This window comes from Phaethon lepturus, unplaced genomic scaffold, assembly GCF_000687285.1.
Source record: "Phaethon lepturus isolate BGI_N335 unplaced genomic scaffold, ASM68728v1 scaffold3315, whole genome shotgun sequence".
Classification (NCBI taxonomy): domain Eukaryota; kingdom Metazoa; phylum Chordata; class Aves; order Phaethontiformes; family Phaethontidae; genus Phaethon; species Phaethon lepturus.
Genome location: NW_010538190.1, coordinates 41,820 through 57,731, shown reverse-complemented (window position 1 = coordinate 57,731; position 15,912 = coordinate 41,820). Strand labels below are relative to the sequence as shown.

The 15,912-nt window shown below is 41.9% G+C and overlaps 1 protein-coding gene across 1 annotated transcript; it reads left to right on the top strand.

Annotated features, from left to right (window-relative positions):
- Positions 1 to 2,453: 2,453 nt before the first annotated feature.
- On the top strand, positions 2,454 to 15,386 carry SLC35A1 (solute carrier family 35 (CMP-sialic acid transporter), member A1). Its single transcript, XM_010286695.1, has 7 exons — positions 2,454 to 2,627; positions 8,178 to 8,337; positions 8,703 to 8,855; positions 9,668 to 9,734; positions 12,923 to 13,099; positions 13,438 to 13,572; positions 14,870 to 15,386. Exons 1-7 carry the CDS (start codon positions 2,491 to 2,493, stop codon positions 14,998 to 15,000), a joined length of 960 nt encoding a protein of 319 aa, XP_010284997.1. The 5' UTR covers positions 2,454 to 2,490; the 3' UTR covers positions 15,001 to 15,386.
- The last annotated feature ends 526 nt before the right edge of the window (positions 15,387 to 15,912 follow it).

The following is a 15,912-nucleotide window of genomic DNA, read 5'->3' as shown; positions in this document are numbered from 1 at the left end:
CGAGGCTTCTGGCCTGTCTGGTCCCGTTTGCTGGAAATCGTGTCATTCGAGCGGCATTTACTGAAGCCAGCGGGAGAAACTCTGCGGAAGAAACAGCTACTTTCCGCCTGCCCCCCCGCCCCGCTTAAGCGGCTGTAAGCTCCGGTTTATCAGCAGGAGCGATGCGCGCCCCAGCCACGTCTGTACTTCTGCCCCCCGTGCTGCGCGGGCACCGGCGCAGGCATGTGCGCAGGCTGGAGAAATGGTCAGGCTGAGAACCAGCGACAGAGAGCTTTTAACGTAACACCGGGGCTCTCTAGCGTAGTTACTTGATTCGTTGTCATGTCCTGCTGCGTTTGGTTTACCCAAGTTCGCAAACTGCTGCCAAATTGGGGTATTTATTTACTTGTTGGGTTTTTTTTAAGAGTAGTTAATATAGGCAAGCAGTAAATTTAGTTTTAGTTTGGTAGTGCGCAGGCTTAAAATCTTAATCTGTAAAAACATTGTTAATGATATTTTACTGCTGACAGAAATGATATTAAGGAAATATATTTTTGTAAAACTGGACTGAGTTAATTTTATTTCCTGGTTGTTATGCCCTTGGATTCCCCCTGCCTCCCCCCGCCCCTGCAATCCAGACTTTATTTAAAAATGGATTACAGCTTGTCAGTCTCTTTTAAGCATTGTTAGTCCAAAAACTAATTGGCTCTACCTTTTAAAAGTGGTTACTGACGTGGGTAAGATTTTTATCTACAAGGAAGTAGCTAATTTAAATGATTGCAGCAGCTGGAGGTATTAACTGTACCTTGCAGAAATGTTATGCAATAGAAGACATCACTGTCTTGAAAGAAAAATGAACCAAAACATCACTTGCGCTGGCTTCAGCAATTCATTCCCGTATTAAATGAACCAAGTTATGGCAAATCTGCCCGGAGCTTATCTGTTAGCTCATTCCCTAATCACTAGAGGAACATAAACTTATACCAATTAAAGTATGTTTCTGTCGGATATTCAGGACACAACAGATAACGGCCTGAAAGATGCTGCTGAATGACTAACATCCCCTTGTCAAATGCCATACGTAACAAAGAATAATTTACCAGTTTGAAAAGTGGATTTGTAGACACCTCACGTTGACTAATGTCTCATGTTGTAGGTCATGCCTTCGTGCAGAGAAAAGTCCTGTTTGGAGTCATGCACTGTTCTCTTCACTGGTGCGATGCAGTCTTAGCCATTCTCTGACATGGGAGCGAACTGGTGTGATCTGACCATGTCCACACAATGAAACTCTTGGGACTGGGAGGAGGGCGGCTGTATGAAAAACTGTCTGCGGTAGACCTGGAACGGGCTAATGCCCAAGCTGGGCAGGACAGTAGTTGGTCCAGGGCAAAACTGTTACAAGAATTCCAGCAGAGACCTTATTGCAGCCTTCCAGTACTTAAAGGGGGCTCATAAGAAAGATGGGGACAGACTTTTCAGCAGGGCCCATAGCAACAGGACAAGGGGTGATGGTTTTAAACTAAAAGAGGGCAGATTTCGACTAGATAAAAGGAAGAAGTTTTTCACACTGAGGGTGGTGAAGCACTGGCACGAGTTGCCTAGAGAGGTGGTAGATGCCCCAACCCTGGCAACACCCCAGGTCAGGTTGGACAGGGCTCTGAGCAACCTGCTCGTTGCAGGGGGTTTGGACCAGATGGCCTTTAAAGGTTCCTTCCAACCCAGACTATTCTGTGATTCTGTGGTTGCTGCTGTTTTAGGAGTATAGCAGTGGGGAAGATAGAGGGGATAACACAGACGATACATAGTCGTGTATGGTTTAATGTACTTGAATAGTCATAACCTTAGTGTTTTCTACAGTGAATAATTTTTCAGGAAAGCCATTTGTGTGAAGTTCCATCGTTGTTCTGAGCAAAACTCCTCTCTCTTACTAACTTAGGTGGACAATAAGTCTGAAGAAAATGCTGCCTTATTTATTAAAGTTTGCTAGATATAGCCATCTTTGGCCATACCGAACTTTTCCCCTCTCTTTGCTTTTACTAGTCTGCCAATGCTCTTTGTGTCAGGCTTTAGTATATTGTGTGGTGGAGAGGATCAGCTGCCGTTTCAGGGCAAGCCCTTGCTGCCAGCTAAAGAGCAGGAAAGCACAGACTTTTCGATTACTATTAGATAAATACTAGTCTGTGATTAGTTTTTCTAGAGCAAAGGATGAGGGCAAGAGGACATCTTATTTTCAAACACGTGGTGTTTCTGTACAGTCTTCTTTGAGAAGAGACTTTAAAATCTAACTTGGACTTTTTACAGGAAGTGTTTCACAACATTTTAATTATTGCATGCTCCCATGCATGTAGTGTTTGGTACAGTCCTCCAGCTGGAGAGCACCCTGTTTTGGTTCTTCAATTAAAATGAAGGGCATGCTGTGTCATCATCTTTGTTTTTTTTGTTGGTTTTCTGTTTTTTTTTTTTTTTCCAGAAAATGTCAGCTTACTGTTCAAGTTGTACTGCCTCACAGTGATGACCCTGGTTGCTGCAACATATACGGTCGCGTTGCGGTACACAAGGACAGTAGAGACAGAACTGTACTTCTCAACAACAGCTGTGTGCATCACTGAAGTTATCAAATTGTTCTTGAGTGTGGGCATCTTGGCTAAGTAAGTAATGGGAATGCTAATCAGTGTTTTGAAAACAAATCCCAGCTTCTAACCTCAGATTCTCAGATACCGAAGTAGAGCTACATTTGAGAATGTGGCTGGATAGTCATGCTGCTGGAAGAATCCTTTTAAAGCGGGTTAGAGCTTGTGAGTCCTCCTCAACTGAAACTGCTTTGTAAACACCACAGTGTTCAGGTGTGTCCTTTCTGCATATTTTCCATTTCTGTATGCTTTGGAATAGGTTGAAAATGTCAGCATGGATTATCTGCCATGTTTTGGGTCTTTAAAGTATCAGTGTAGATAAAAACTGGACTGTGAGCCGTGGGCTACTGAGTTACATAAAATTGTAACGTTCCTACTCATAAATTTTCCCAGACAGTGCTACAGGCAGACATGTTGCTGTCTATTTAACGTGGGGAATCAAAGCTGAAAGGCTGTGTGGTCAGAAAATACGAGTTTCTGTAATCCCGGACTAATGCTAGGAACTAGAACTTTAGTCCACACGTGAGCATCTGAAGTAGGGAGGCCATCAATCTGCTGTCTTTCGTCTTGGTTTCCCTGTGCTACGTCCTTGGAAGAATCTTTATACTTTAGACTTTTCCAAAGCCCAGTTCTTGCTGGTTTGGTAGAATTTGTTATTTTAGGGTCTCTGCCTCTCTCGTTGTGGCTTTTGGTACATCAGAAGGCTGGCTGTTTGTGCTAGAGGATCGTGAAGTCACATGGTGTACTTCAGATTTTTATCAGATCTTTTCTACTTAACATCAAAATGGCATTTTACTTGCTTTAGAAATGAGACAATATTTGAATTTGGTAAGGCAGCTGTGGCAAACTGCCTTTTGTTTAACCTTTCATTAAATGTAAAGTGTTACAAAAGGCAGATGTGGCTGGTGGCAGATTTCTATTTCTCTTTTTGTGCAGCCTGGGCTTCTCGCTCTGCCAGCACAAAATATTGGCAGAAGCGTCTCTGCAGACGAGTGATTGCGCTGTGGTTCTCACAGTGTTGTGGCCAGTGTGGATCCTGATCCAGCCTGCTTCCTGGAGCCTGCAGCAGCCCACGTTTCTCAATAGAGAGGGACCTGTGGGTGGCCTCAGCTGTGTGTATCGTTTCTCAAATCCGTTCTTGTGCACCTGGGACCCAGGCTGTTTGTACTATGCCAGAGAGGCCTCGTTCGGCAGAGTGAGCAATCTGCCTTTTGTTCAGGGTTGGTAATACTGTGTTCATTAAAAGTATGAATGGTCTTTTTGCTTGAAATAATTAAAATGGCAATTACTTTTAACTCAGAAGTCTATTATGTTTTTAGAACAGCCCTGCACAGTCAAAAATCCATGGAGCCCGTTGTCCTCCCTTTGACAGTCGTCAGCAGGGGATGCTTCGAACAGAAGCATAGGCCATAGGGCAAGCATGGACTGAACTTTCTTTAGCTGGTGGCAGAAGCGTATGGATTTCCCAGCCTGGAGGCTGTGTGCACACTGTGGCTGTGGCCCCTAACGATCCTGTCCTCTCTGAGATTGCCCAGTTTCTTTTTGAACCATTAGTTCCTGCTGTACCTGGGAAATTACTTCTGCAATATAATTACACAGTGTATGGAAAAAGTACTTTTTAATAAACACTTTATCAGTTTCACCGAATTCTGTCTTCTTGTGTTGACAGACATAATGAATAATTTTTTCCTCCTTTGTTTTTATTTTCCTGTCTCTACAGATCTGTATGGTGTTTCCATCACTCATTTATTTTCTAAGCTGGGAGTCCTAGTCTAATTTTTCTGTGATCATCCCAGTACCCACCTCCACAGCATTTCCAGTATTGTTACATCCCTTTTGAAACAGGATCCTGAGCTGCATGCAGCATTCAGGATGTGAACATGCTGTGGCATTAGGCAGAGGGGTGAAGGTGCTTTCTGTCTTGGTCTCGGTTCCTCTCCTAAGGATCCGTCACGTTCTGCTCGTTTCTCTGAAGACAGCTGAGCCTTGAGCTGGCGCTGGCACAGAGCTACTCGCATCTTTTTCCCAAATGCCCGTAACTCGTTTAGAGATGGTTGCTCTATTTTGAGGTTGTCATTTCCTGTGAATCTTTCTCATTTATCTACAGCTGAGCTTTATTTGCTAATTGAAATGGGATGAATCTGATTCACTGAGCTGTTTGAAGGTTCGGTTATAATATCTATTCCAATCTGCTCAGCTAGTGGGTTTTTTTCTCCGTAGTTGAGAGAGAGGTGGGCACCAGCGGCCACTATTCACCAGGCCGTCCTCACCTCTTTTTGGTAGGACATCTCCCTTGCTGCTGGGTCCAGATGGGTGCCCTTGCTGTCCAGATAACTGAGCTGTTTCTGAGATGACAAAAGATCTGGTGAATTCTGATCAGCATAGTGAGAGACTCTTTGGAAACTATTGCAAGTTTCCTTTTGGATATCACATATAATTGAGTGTAATCTGCAAAATTTGCCAATTTCCTAGTAATCTCCCATTTCAGATCAGTTAGGAATATGCTGAACATAAATTCCAGCATAGTTTCCTTCAATGTCTCCTTTACAGCTTCCTCCAGTTTTAAAGTCCTAACCAATTTGTCTCACCCAAGGCACGGTGCCTTTGTAGTTGAATAACCACTTAGAAGGTAGAATACAATCTGTTTTTTCTGTACAGCGGGATATATTTGGCTGGGTACCTCTTTATTTTTGAAACAGCCAGCATTGATTACTGCAATATAGAGGATACTGGAGTATGACTCTCACATTGTTCCAGCTGTGAAATTTGTTTTCTTACACATTCTTATGCTATGCCTTCGCAGTGTTTACTTTTAAGGTTTCTCCTGGAAGACACATTGAATGGATGAATGCCAAAAGATTGTCTTTCAAAAGAGAAGTTTAGGATAGTTTAAACTGTGTTAATGGTTTACTCAACCATATTCCCTAGTTCTCATATTTATTTAACGTCCAATTCACCATCTGGTAATTACACTGCCTACATTCTTAGATGGTACATAATTACTTAGCAGTGGATGAAGAAAAGTAGATCTGATTTGCAAACTCTAGTTTTAACTTCAGCTTTTCTAAAAAATGCATGTTTCTGTTGCAGAACTGATTGTTATTAGTACCTCTCACCTATTCAGACCTCTGAAGAAAACAGAATATGGTTTTTAAGTCGAATCTAGATCAAGAACGCTGAATTAAAGCTAGACAATTTTTTGTTTTCTTATTTGATTTTACAGTGTATATCTTTGTGCACCTTATTTTGCATTATCAGCTATACACAAAGGCTTGTTTTCAGTTCTTCTTTGTGTAGATTTAGATCTGTCTCCACGTGATCTTCATCCTGAATTCATCTTACAGTTAGACATTCTTGATAAGTGTGTGCTTCAGAAAGCACACCCACTGCAAAGATGGACTATTAGATATTTCATCTTCTTGTTCTCAAAAACTGAAGTGAAAGTGGTGCTTCCTGGACATCTGTTACCCTTCATTGCTGAAATTCCATGCTAGAAGTCAAAGTAGACAGAAACTACTATTACTGCTGTGTTTTGCCTTTTAAACATGTGATCAGTTAATTCACTGAGCATGGTCTGGAACAGAAGCAGGTATACTTTAAATATTACTTACTTGTTTGACAGCCCATCTTAATATCGACAAATAGAAGAAGCCATTACTGTGTGGTATTGTTTGACTTCCTATTCTCACAGAATAGAACTGTATCTGTGCTAATTATATTTTATTTGCAGTTAGACCTTTGAGATAGAAGTGCTTTAGTCCAGCTGTACCTGGGTGTAACCAGGAACTCTAGGTTTTCTTGTACATCTTATCTCCAAATGCTGGGCAATGTAATAAATACGTTGAGGAACAAGTAAATCAACAGTTTTGCCTATAATGTCAATGCCTCGTAATGTTTTATGCAGTTCTGTATTGAGGGCAATTAACTGTGGTGAGCTGTAGCACGAACTCTTCCCCTTCCGTGTATTGCAAATTTGGCTTTAAATGCTGCCTGTCTATAGATTTTCATGTCAATGGTTGTCCCTTGTGGCCAGATGTGTCTTGCAAAAGACACCTATGTGACATGCTCAGTGCCACCAAGTCTGTCCCAAGCAAAGTATCCCCTTAAGTTAGGAGAGAGCTTTGCATGTGACCTCGCTTGTACAACAAGAGTGGGGGAAACCATACTCACCTCTGTTTGGTAACTGCATTGCCCTTGACACTGGTTTTTTGTGTGTGCTCTCTGTTACGGGAAAATGACAAAAAGAATCCCTTGCAGCCGCCTGTGTAAGGACTGCTCTCACTACAGAAAAAAAAAAGGAGAAAAAGAGGTATGTGCTTGGTGCCAGGCAGGGAGGAGAGCAGCTTGGATGGAAGGATCATGAGAGGTTAGAGTCCATAAATCTTTGGAGACGAAAAGTTTAAGAACCTGGAGCACAGAGTCAGGGGTTGATCAAGAATGGAAAATATGCAAGAACAAGGTGGTTAATGAGGAGCCTGGGGCATAGAGAGATTTCTAATTTTGGTAATTGCTAGTAAGAGTTTGGGGCAGGAAGGTGATGTACATCTGTGGAAAAGGAAGAAGTTGGGACATGGGTGAAATGTGAGGAACTGGGTTCCTGGAGCACTGAGGAGGATGTGAGCCATTTGTGTAATGCCTGTGTAATGGAAGCAAAAAGAGTGTTAAATTCAAGAGCAATACAGGTTGCAAGTTGAGAGGCCTGGGGGATGGGAGCGGTTTTGGATGTTGGTATTTGTCAGTGGCCAAGCGAGAGCAGAATGGGAAGGAGGAACATGGGACTTGGAGAGAGCTGGGAGGGGAACTGGAGGACTCGAGTAGCAGCGACGAGTAAGTGAGAAATGTCAGATTAATGTACAAACGATAAGGGAGAGCTAGCAATGCAGAGGTCAGCTTTAATAAGCTGAGGAGCAAGCTGCAGAAGGGGACAGGAGTGAGAAACAATGCGTTCTTCCCCACTGCCTGCTCTTGCACACGTGGTCATTACCTGCAGGAGATGTGTGAAGCTGCGAAGTGGCATGGAGCCGACACACGCCCCGCCGGACCTCTTCACCTGTGTGCTGGTGCCAGTCTGGCATCTCCCGCAGCACAAGCGAGAAGAGGAACCCAGGGCTGGCTGAGGAATGAGAGGTGTTTCCGGCTCAGTAGTGTGCAAGGCTGCAATCTTTTTTGGCTGTACTGTGAGCCCCAGCTTAAAGGGGATCTGGAAAATCATGGGCATTTGACATCACACACAAATATTAATAGCAACAAAAAAAAAAAAAAAGGGTGAGGACAATGACAACAGCCTTCTGTCCCAGTGCCTGTATACTTAGTGACTTACACAGTGTTCGTGGTTGTTGTTTAATCTGTTACACATTAATGCATCTAACCTCCTGATTCCAGAATGTCTTCTTCACCTTCAGGGGTTTCAACTTGTTGATGACCTCACTGCTTTTTCCCAGTTAATTTTTCTTGAGTGAGCAGAAGGTACAACTGATTGTTGAGAAGAAATTTTCAGCCTTCCCGAAGGAGTCATTGATTTGGTTTCTGTTTTCAAATTACCAGTTACATTAATATTTTATTTTGCAGAGAAACTGGAAGTCTGGCAAGGTTAATAACATCTTTAAAAGAAAATGTATTTGGAAGTCCTACAGAATTGCTAAAATTAAGTGTTCCATCTTTGGTGTATGCTCTCCAAAACAATATGGCATTTGTGGCTCTTAGCAACTTGGATGCGGCAGTCTACCAGGTAATACACGTTTTTGTCAGTGGCCGATCTGTAAATAGATTTCTCTTTACTGTTCCATGAGGCGTACGTGCTAGGTGTCTGCCTAGCACGCAGTACTCTCTCTAGCCTCAGTGTTAAAAGCCAGATGATGCTTTGTTATTTTCAGAGCGTACGCTCTGTTGCAGAGCTCTGGTTTTCTGAGTTAACCCGCTCGCTGCCAGAGTCACTTCAAATTCACTTTGTTGTAATTGGTGATGGTACAAAAACCCAAGGATCTGTAGGAAATCAATGAATATAAAATTTTATCTGTCTTTCTGTAGTTTAATTTGGGTTACAGAGTAGTTCATAAAACCACATCCTCTACACTATATTCCCATCTTCTTTAGGTGACATACCAGTTGAAGATCCCTTGTACAGCTCTATGTACAGTCCTAATGCTAAACCGTACCCTTAGTAAGTTGCAGTGGTTCTCTGTCTTCACGCTGTGCGGTGGTGTTACCCTTGTTCAGTGGAAGCCTGCTCAGGCTACGAAAGTACAGGTAAGAGTTTACATTTTGCCACGTCACGATGAAGAAAAAACTGCCTTATACTTTGTGTTTCACTTCACAGCAGCTGGGATTAAGGTAAGGTCTCTTACATTCCGCACAGCAATATCCGTTTCCTATTTCCAGACACATCACCTACAACATAACCGCTAGTTTGATCGTTTGCTTTCACATTTATTATACACCAGTTCAGGCAGGCTTGCAGTATTGCTCCAGTCTCACTTGTTGGAAAGGCAGCCGATTGCTACAATTAGTAAGAATTACCACAGTCATCATAATCAGTCTGATGCATCATCATAGGAGTATCTGAGTAATACAGTGCTTCCAGCAGTTGGCCCTGGTATCGTTGTAATTGTTGGAGCAGAGAACTTGGAATCAAAGCACTCGGTGGAATTAGGTGGGAAGCTGCAATGCCTTGCGCGTGTGGGAATGTCATTTAAACACACCCTTCGCTGGCGCTGACCTAATCCCGTTCTAAGAAGAAACAAGCATCTTCCGTTTCTTAGGTCTTAGCTGCTGGTTAGTGGCATTAGTGGGAAAGGCAGGTCGTGCAGCTGGGAAGACTGGCCACAGCCAAACAGACGGTGCCTGAACACTGCAGGGTTTGGTAGGAGCACACATGGAAAGTGAAACACCACACAGCTACACCAAGCTAAGCTGAAGGGCAGCTCTAGCTAAGCAAGTACATTTTTATACTGTAATGAAGTGCTAATAATTTTGCTGTACTTAACAAAGTAGTTCTGGAATTGATTACTGTAAATTACTGAAGTGTTGCATCCTTTTTAAAATACCGGTTCATGTTGCAGGTGGAGCAGAATCCATGGCTAGGGTTTGGAGCGATTGCTGTTGCTGTATTGTGTTCAGGATTTGCAGGTATAGTATTATTTCCATACGCAGGTCACAGCAAAAGGACTGGAGAACTCATGATGTTTGAAACAGAACGTTCTGATTAGTTAACTGTCTTCGTTGAGCAGACGATAAAAAAGGACTTTATCCCCTCTGCCCATAATTACCTTCTACTTGCAGTAATTATGGCAGATTTCTGACATGATTACTCCAGTTGCCAAGCAAAAGACTAGGAACACGTACTATTGGTTTTACGTGATGCAACTTTGAAGGCTGGTTTGCAAATGGAAGTGTCTTTCAAATGCTTAGAATAATACTGTAGGGAACATCCATAATGACTCCTTCAGTACAATTAATTAATGTAGATCAGTTTTATAAAGGTGGCTTTACAGTGAATAGCTCCCTTATGGTGATCCCATTAAATGCGTTTTTTTATAAGGAGAACTGAGCTCCTCACTCAGTTCTTGTGCTAGCTCAGCCCTGAAATACACATTGCCGTAGTCCTGTAGGTGGTAAATCTAACTGAGATGGAGGGGGAGCATGAGTAAGGCAGAGAGGACAATGAGCAGTGGGAAGCCTAGATAAACCACATGAAGGAATTTTGGTTTTATTTGGCTTTGTTTGGTTTTTGTTCTACAACCAGTATTTCCCCTCAGAGTAGTTTTTCTCTGGCTTCTGCAGAAGGAGACCAGAACCTGAGGTCAAAGTGAGCTGGTGCTGAGAAATAAGGAAATGCAAATTACTACTTTGAAATTACTACTTGAAATTTGGCTCACAGGGTCGTATTTCCCTGGCTGTAAACTGGATTCTTCCCCCTCCTTCTGTAGGAAAACAAGGTACTATCACCCACCTCGAGTACCATACAATCCTGCCTGCAAGAATAATGTTGTGCTGTGCATAGATGCTTGCTACTCAAGGAAAACATTCTGGTTGGCTGCGGAGGAAAGGTAGAGTAGAGGGTGTCGTTCTTGTTTGGTGTCTTTTCAGTGAAATGGACACTTTGAAGCAGAAATAGTAAGACTCTGTAGAGTTCAATCAACTTTTCCTGGAAGGTTGTAAATTTACTCATTTCAATAGATGCTCCCAAGCCACGGGACAAAATACAGGAATCACAGTGAAGCCTTCAGGGTCTCCTAAAGCTCTCTAGCTTTCTCTGATAACGTGGGCAGATAGTGTGCTTCTGAAGGTCTGCAAATTCAGACCATTGAAAGGGCTGATGCAGGCAGTTCTAGAGGATTTAGACACATACGGCTTGCTTCTGCAGAAGGATTGCAGCTTGGGTGTTTCCTCCCTGACAGCTGTAGCTTTGAGGCAGCAGGGAGGACAGAGTATTTCATCTGCGGAACTCCTTGTGCCCTTGGGACTTTACATGTCGAACACATAATCCCTATTTGAACTCCTTGCCTCCTCTTCCTTCCCACGCCCACATGAAGAAGTTATTTTGGCATTAAACCTTCAGTTCCCGGACTGACCATGTGAAGAGTTTTATATTATTCCAGCAAAGTCAAAAAAGTTAGGTGTGTTTGTCCCTTAGAGGTGGAAAAGAAGTTTCTTCCTCAAACTGCTGATCCTATGATAATTTCCAAGTATCCAGGGGCCCAATAATGCTTATAAAAGCATTGGACAAACCTGTAATGGCAGATCCTTTGTGAATTGAAACAGTACTGAGGAGTAATTTCTTCTAAACAGCACCCACTCCTTCCTTCGTCTTGCCTAGTGATTTTTATGCATTTTCAGAAATCTGAAAGCATAGTTTCATTGGTTTGCGTACTCTTTTCTTAGTTTATAAAATTTACAAGTATGGTTCATACTCAAGCCAAATTTCCGGTACATTGATTACATCTGGTTGTGCTCTGTGGGTCTTCTCAGCAGGCAGAAATCTCAAGATAGATTACAGTGGGTTCTTTTAAGCACTGCAGTCATTAACAATACTATTTTTTTGTTGATGTTGTTTAGACTTCAAAAATACGTATTCATATAAGATAATATCATATTTCCTTGTTTTTTTAATTCTTTGAATCCCTGAAATAGAAATCTGTTCTCTAATTTTTTCACCATAAATATTGACTATATTGTATTAAATTATAAATTGCATTTTTCCTTAATAAAAGAGTAGCAAGACCTTCCTTGAAGCTAACTCAGGGATTTCAAGAGTGTGCCCAGGGCTTCTAACCCACAGGTCTTTTCTCTGTGCCCATCTTTGTCAGTTCCGTATACTTTTCTCATATAATATGAAGGATCTTGGGTGACATCAATCAGCAATAAACTTCTTGTCAGTAGGGCTCACACCAGAAGGTCACGGAAGTGGCTGAGAATATCTGAGTCCTGCAAACACTTTGAAATGTGGAGGCAATTCCGGATATTAGCAGAGTCCTCGTGTGGGAGCAATGGTTAAAAAGGCAGGTAGTGATGGGCTTGTCAAATGTCGGCCTTTTAGTCTGACATACACTACCTGGGTAGAATAATGAAAAAGTATTTGGGGAATTTCAGTAATGGCAGACCCTAAAAGTAATGCTCATCAGCGTGGCACTGCGACCGAGAGCTCTAGATGAAAATGAATTCCATTTCCTCAAAACCAATCTGAAGTTTCAATTAGCACAAGGCATTGGTTTTGGTTTGCTTGTGTAATCCCCTGAAGCTGTGGTTTCAGAATGTCGCCACTCTGCCAAGTACTCTGTGAGCACAAGGCTTCCGAGGAATTTTCAGTCTTAGTACTGAGGTAATACAGTTCCACCCCTGTTTTTAATTTTTTACTGCTAAGTATCTCAGTGGAAGGGGGCGTGGAAAAGTCCTACATCATGCTAAAATACATAAATACTGTCCTGGGGATAAAATACCAGGTGCCAAGGTGAAATGTGTTTTTCTTCTGGTGTAGAGTGGTACAGAAGAAACTCTGCTGGACAGAAGCCAGGCAAACCAACTGGAAACGAGGAGTATTTCAGGTGTCGATGAGGTTCATTGTTACAACAACTGTAAAGAGAACCAGAACCTATTTTTGATGTTATGTACCCATTAAAATGATCCTGTCCTGGAAGACACACATTAGCAGGATGTGGTGTTGGGTCCCTGGCATTGGGAACTTCTGTGACATTTAACAGTCTGTAGGACAAGATGATGGCAGTAGTCTTGTCTGGCTCTAAAACACCGTGAACCATGGCTCATTAAGGATGACACTTCATCTCACTGAAACCTTTTGTTTCTTTCTTTGTTTTTAGGAGTTTATTTTGAGAAGGTCTTAAAGAGTTCAGATACTTCCTTGTGGGTGAGGAATATTCAGATGTACTTATCTGGGATTGTGGTGACTTTATTTGGTGTGTACATGTCAGATGGAGCCCAAGTTCTTGAGAAAGGGTTTTTCTATGGCTATACATACTACGTCTGGTTTGTCATCTGTAAGTATTGTGTGGATTGGTTTTTTAATTTTTTTTTTACTGTGCTTTGAGGGATTTTATTTAAAAGTGTAATTTTCTTGGAAATTATTCACTTGCCCAATTTAAAATCGTGCTGAAACAGCAGTCTAAATAACTGAGTACTGAATAGATCATCTTTAAATGAGTCGTATCTAATCTACTAGATGCTACACAGACATCCCATTTTGCTGAATGTTGCGTTAAATCACCAATTAGGAGGATGTAGCCCAAACAAGGAGTACACTAATAGAGTAAAATGCATCACTTCAAGAGTAACTTATTGCACCTTTACTAACAGAAACATGTTACCTGCTTTCCAGTTCTCGCCAGCGTAGGTGGCCTCTACACTTCAGTGGTTGTGAAGTACACAGACAACATCATGAAAGGCTTTTCTGCAGCAGCAGCCATTGTTCTTTCGACTGCGGCATCAGTCATCCTCTTCGGCCTCCAGCTAAGTGCGTGCCTTTTTGCCATTTGATTTGACCATACATGCATGTTCCCTTCCTGGCTAGCAGGCCCTGTGCAGTTCATATATTTGCACCTCCTCTGAATTTTTCTGGTTTTAACTCAAGTCTTTTCCAGGATGCCTATAAGCCAATGCATAATCTGTGTTGTCTTACAGAAGGTGCCTGATGATCCTGTGCTTTCGCAGGCATTCACGGTTTGTTCTTTCAGAGGCATCCTATGACCTCAAAGGGAAAGGTTCTTTCTGATTTAAACAGCCTATGAGTTTATACGGCTTTATTCATTAATCACTTTCTGATGCAGTTTAGTGTGTGATATTGCCGTTTACCCGAGACCGCTGTTGATAAGTTATCATTTCTTGTTGGTTTTATCCCAGCCAGTGCCAAATGAATTCCTCAGCTATTTCTGCAACATGGTAGCGGGTAAAACTTAACTTTTGCCTTCCCTTGCTGTGGCCAACACCACCTGAGAGCAAGTCAAACAGCAGGTGGGGACATGACTGATGTGGTGAATATTTTTGAGAGGAAACTGCAGCTTGCTTTGGGCTGTCCTGCAACTACAAAGGATTCTCTCCCTGATCAGTTCTGTCTCTTATGCCAAATCCAGTAGTTCCTGCTCAGTCCTTCACTGTTTGGTTTTGAGGATTTTTTTTTTCTACTTTCCTACCATAATCCGAAGACGGTATGGTGTGATGGTGGAAAAACTAGCTTCCCAATGTGGCATTAGTGAGATGAAACTTAAGGGAAGTTTGCAGACAGAGAAAATCATCAGTGTTTGGCTGAAAAACACTAGTTTTAAAAACTCACCTGGGCAGAAAATTTTCTTGATAGTTGACACAAATCAAACCTGGACTGGTGATCTTTCTGTGAAAGCCTCATCAATAGTGTTTCTCAACCCTGTCTAGAAGTGGAAAGGCAAACAAAATGTCTTATCACAGGCTACTTTATCCCATCCACTGTGTCTTTATCGTTAAGCTTATTGTAAAGCAAGCCTGCCAGGTGGCATCTGGAACTACAGGAGATGTCTCACACTTGCTTTTCTGACCATCACCACATTCTTGCTGATATACGACTAACTGAAATGGTGTGGGGATTGTAAACACTCAAGAGATCTCAGTGACAGAGAATGATTCTAGGTTCTGTGAATTATTACCAGCTTGTGGTCCTGTTTAGTTTTGAGTAATTTTAATACTGTCATTCAGATATCATCTAACTTAGATAGCTTAGTCTTCTGAAGGTTTCTTCTTACATGGAGGTGTTTAAGTGAACTATTTTTGTCTCCTTTCAGCTGTTACCTTCTCCCTGGGTGCCCTCCTGGTGTGTGTTTCTATTTACCTCTATGGATTACCTCGACAAGACACCACAAAAATCCAGCCGTCAGAGACTAAGAGCTCAAAAGAGAGACTTGCTACGGTGTGACATTGTCCATAAAAATGGACAGACAAGAGGAAAAATGGACTTTAAAAAAACGCTGCATTTTTTTAAAATTAGCCTTAAGCTAGTCATGAAACTGTTCAAGTAGGATAGACTAAAAGCAGAAGTTAGTTCTGTTTTACATGTGAAGTTTCCAGTGGCTGATGCTGAGGCTGCATGACGGCCGAGGAGCTGGACGGGTGTTTTATTGAAGGCATTCTTCAGCCACATCGGACAATGATGAGTCCCATTTACAGGGAAAGCAGAATGAAGGAACTGAACACTCAATTGTATATAATGTATATAATGGAGGGAAATCGGTTCTTTGTGTATTTGATAAACTGTCTTGCCCTTTGAGGGCAGAAATGCCCAAACACTTCATAAAAATAAATCAAAAGGAGGAATTACTGCCAGCATTTTCTCTTAAACTAGTTAGCAATTGCAGTTTGATTAATGACAGGAAAAGCTTCTCTTCTAGGTGATGCATATGAGATGAAGAGAGTACTTCTCCTGTGTTTTTATAATGAATTAATAGTATTTTTTTTCCTTCCATGCAATCTAGTCTTGCATGTCCTGACACAACTCCACCAGGAGTAAGCACACCTCAAGCACCACTTCCCTCTAAGTGATTAGAAGTGGCACTTGCTTTTTGGTTTAAAAAATCAGAATGAAAGATTGGTGTTTCTCTTATGTTGCAGAATTTCTTTCTTTCACTTTTCAAATGTTTTTTATACCTGCGGTAGCTGGTAAGAGGGATCTTTTATTCTATTCTATGTGTTTTGTCAAACCCCAGTCGTACAGGGGAAGGTTCGTATGTCGTCTTCTATCTCTGGCTTAAGAATGAATGAGTCAACTCTACGTGTCAGACCAGAAGATTTTTATCTGTACATTTTATCTCTCAAACTTTCTGTGCATAAC

Bases quoted from the DNA above. Each gene is read 5' to 3' on its own strand.
- SLC35A1 (XM_010286695.1), top strand. From the start codon at position 2,491: ATGACCCTGGTTGCTGCAACATATACGGTCGCGTTGCGGTACACAAGG. The intron at 8,856-9,667 runs GTAAGAGTTTAC...TTCATGTTGCAG, and splicing joins CTCAGGCTACGAAAGTACAG to GTGGAGCAGAATCCATGGCT. The intron at 9,735-12,922 runs GTATAGTATTAT...CTTTGTTTTTAG, and splicing joins ATTGTGTTCAGGATTTGCAG to GAGTTTATTTTGAGAAGGTC.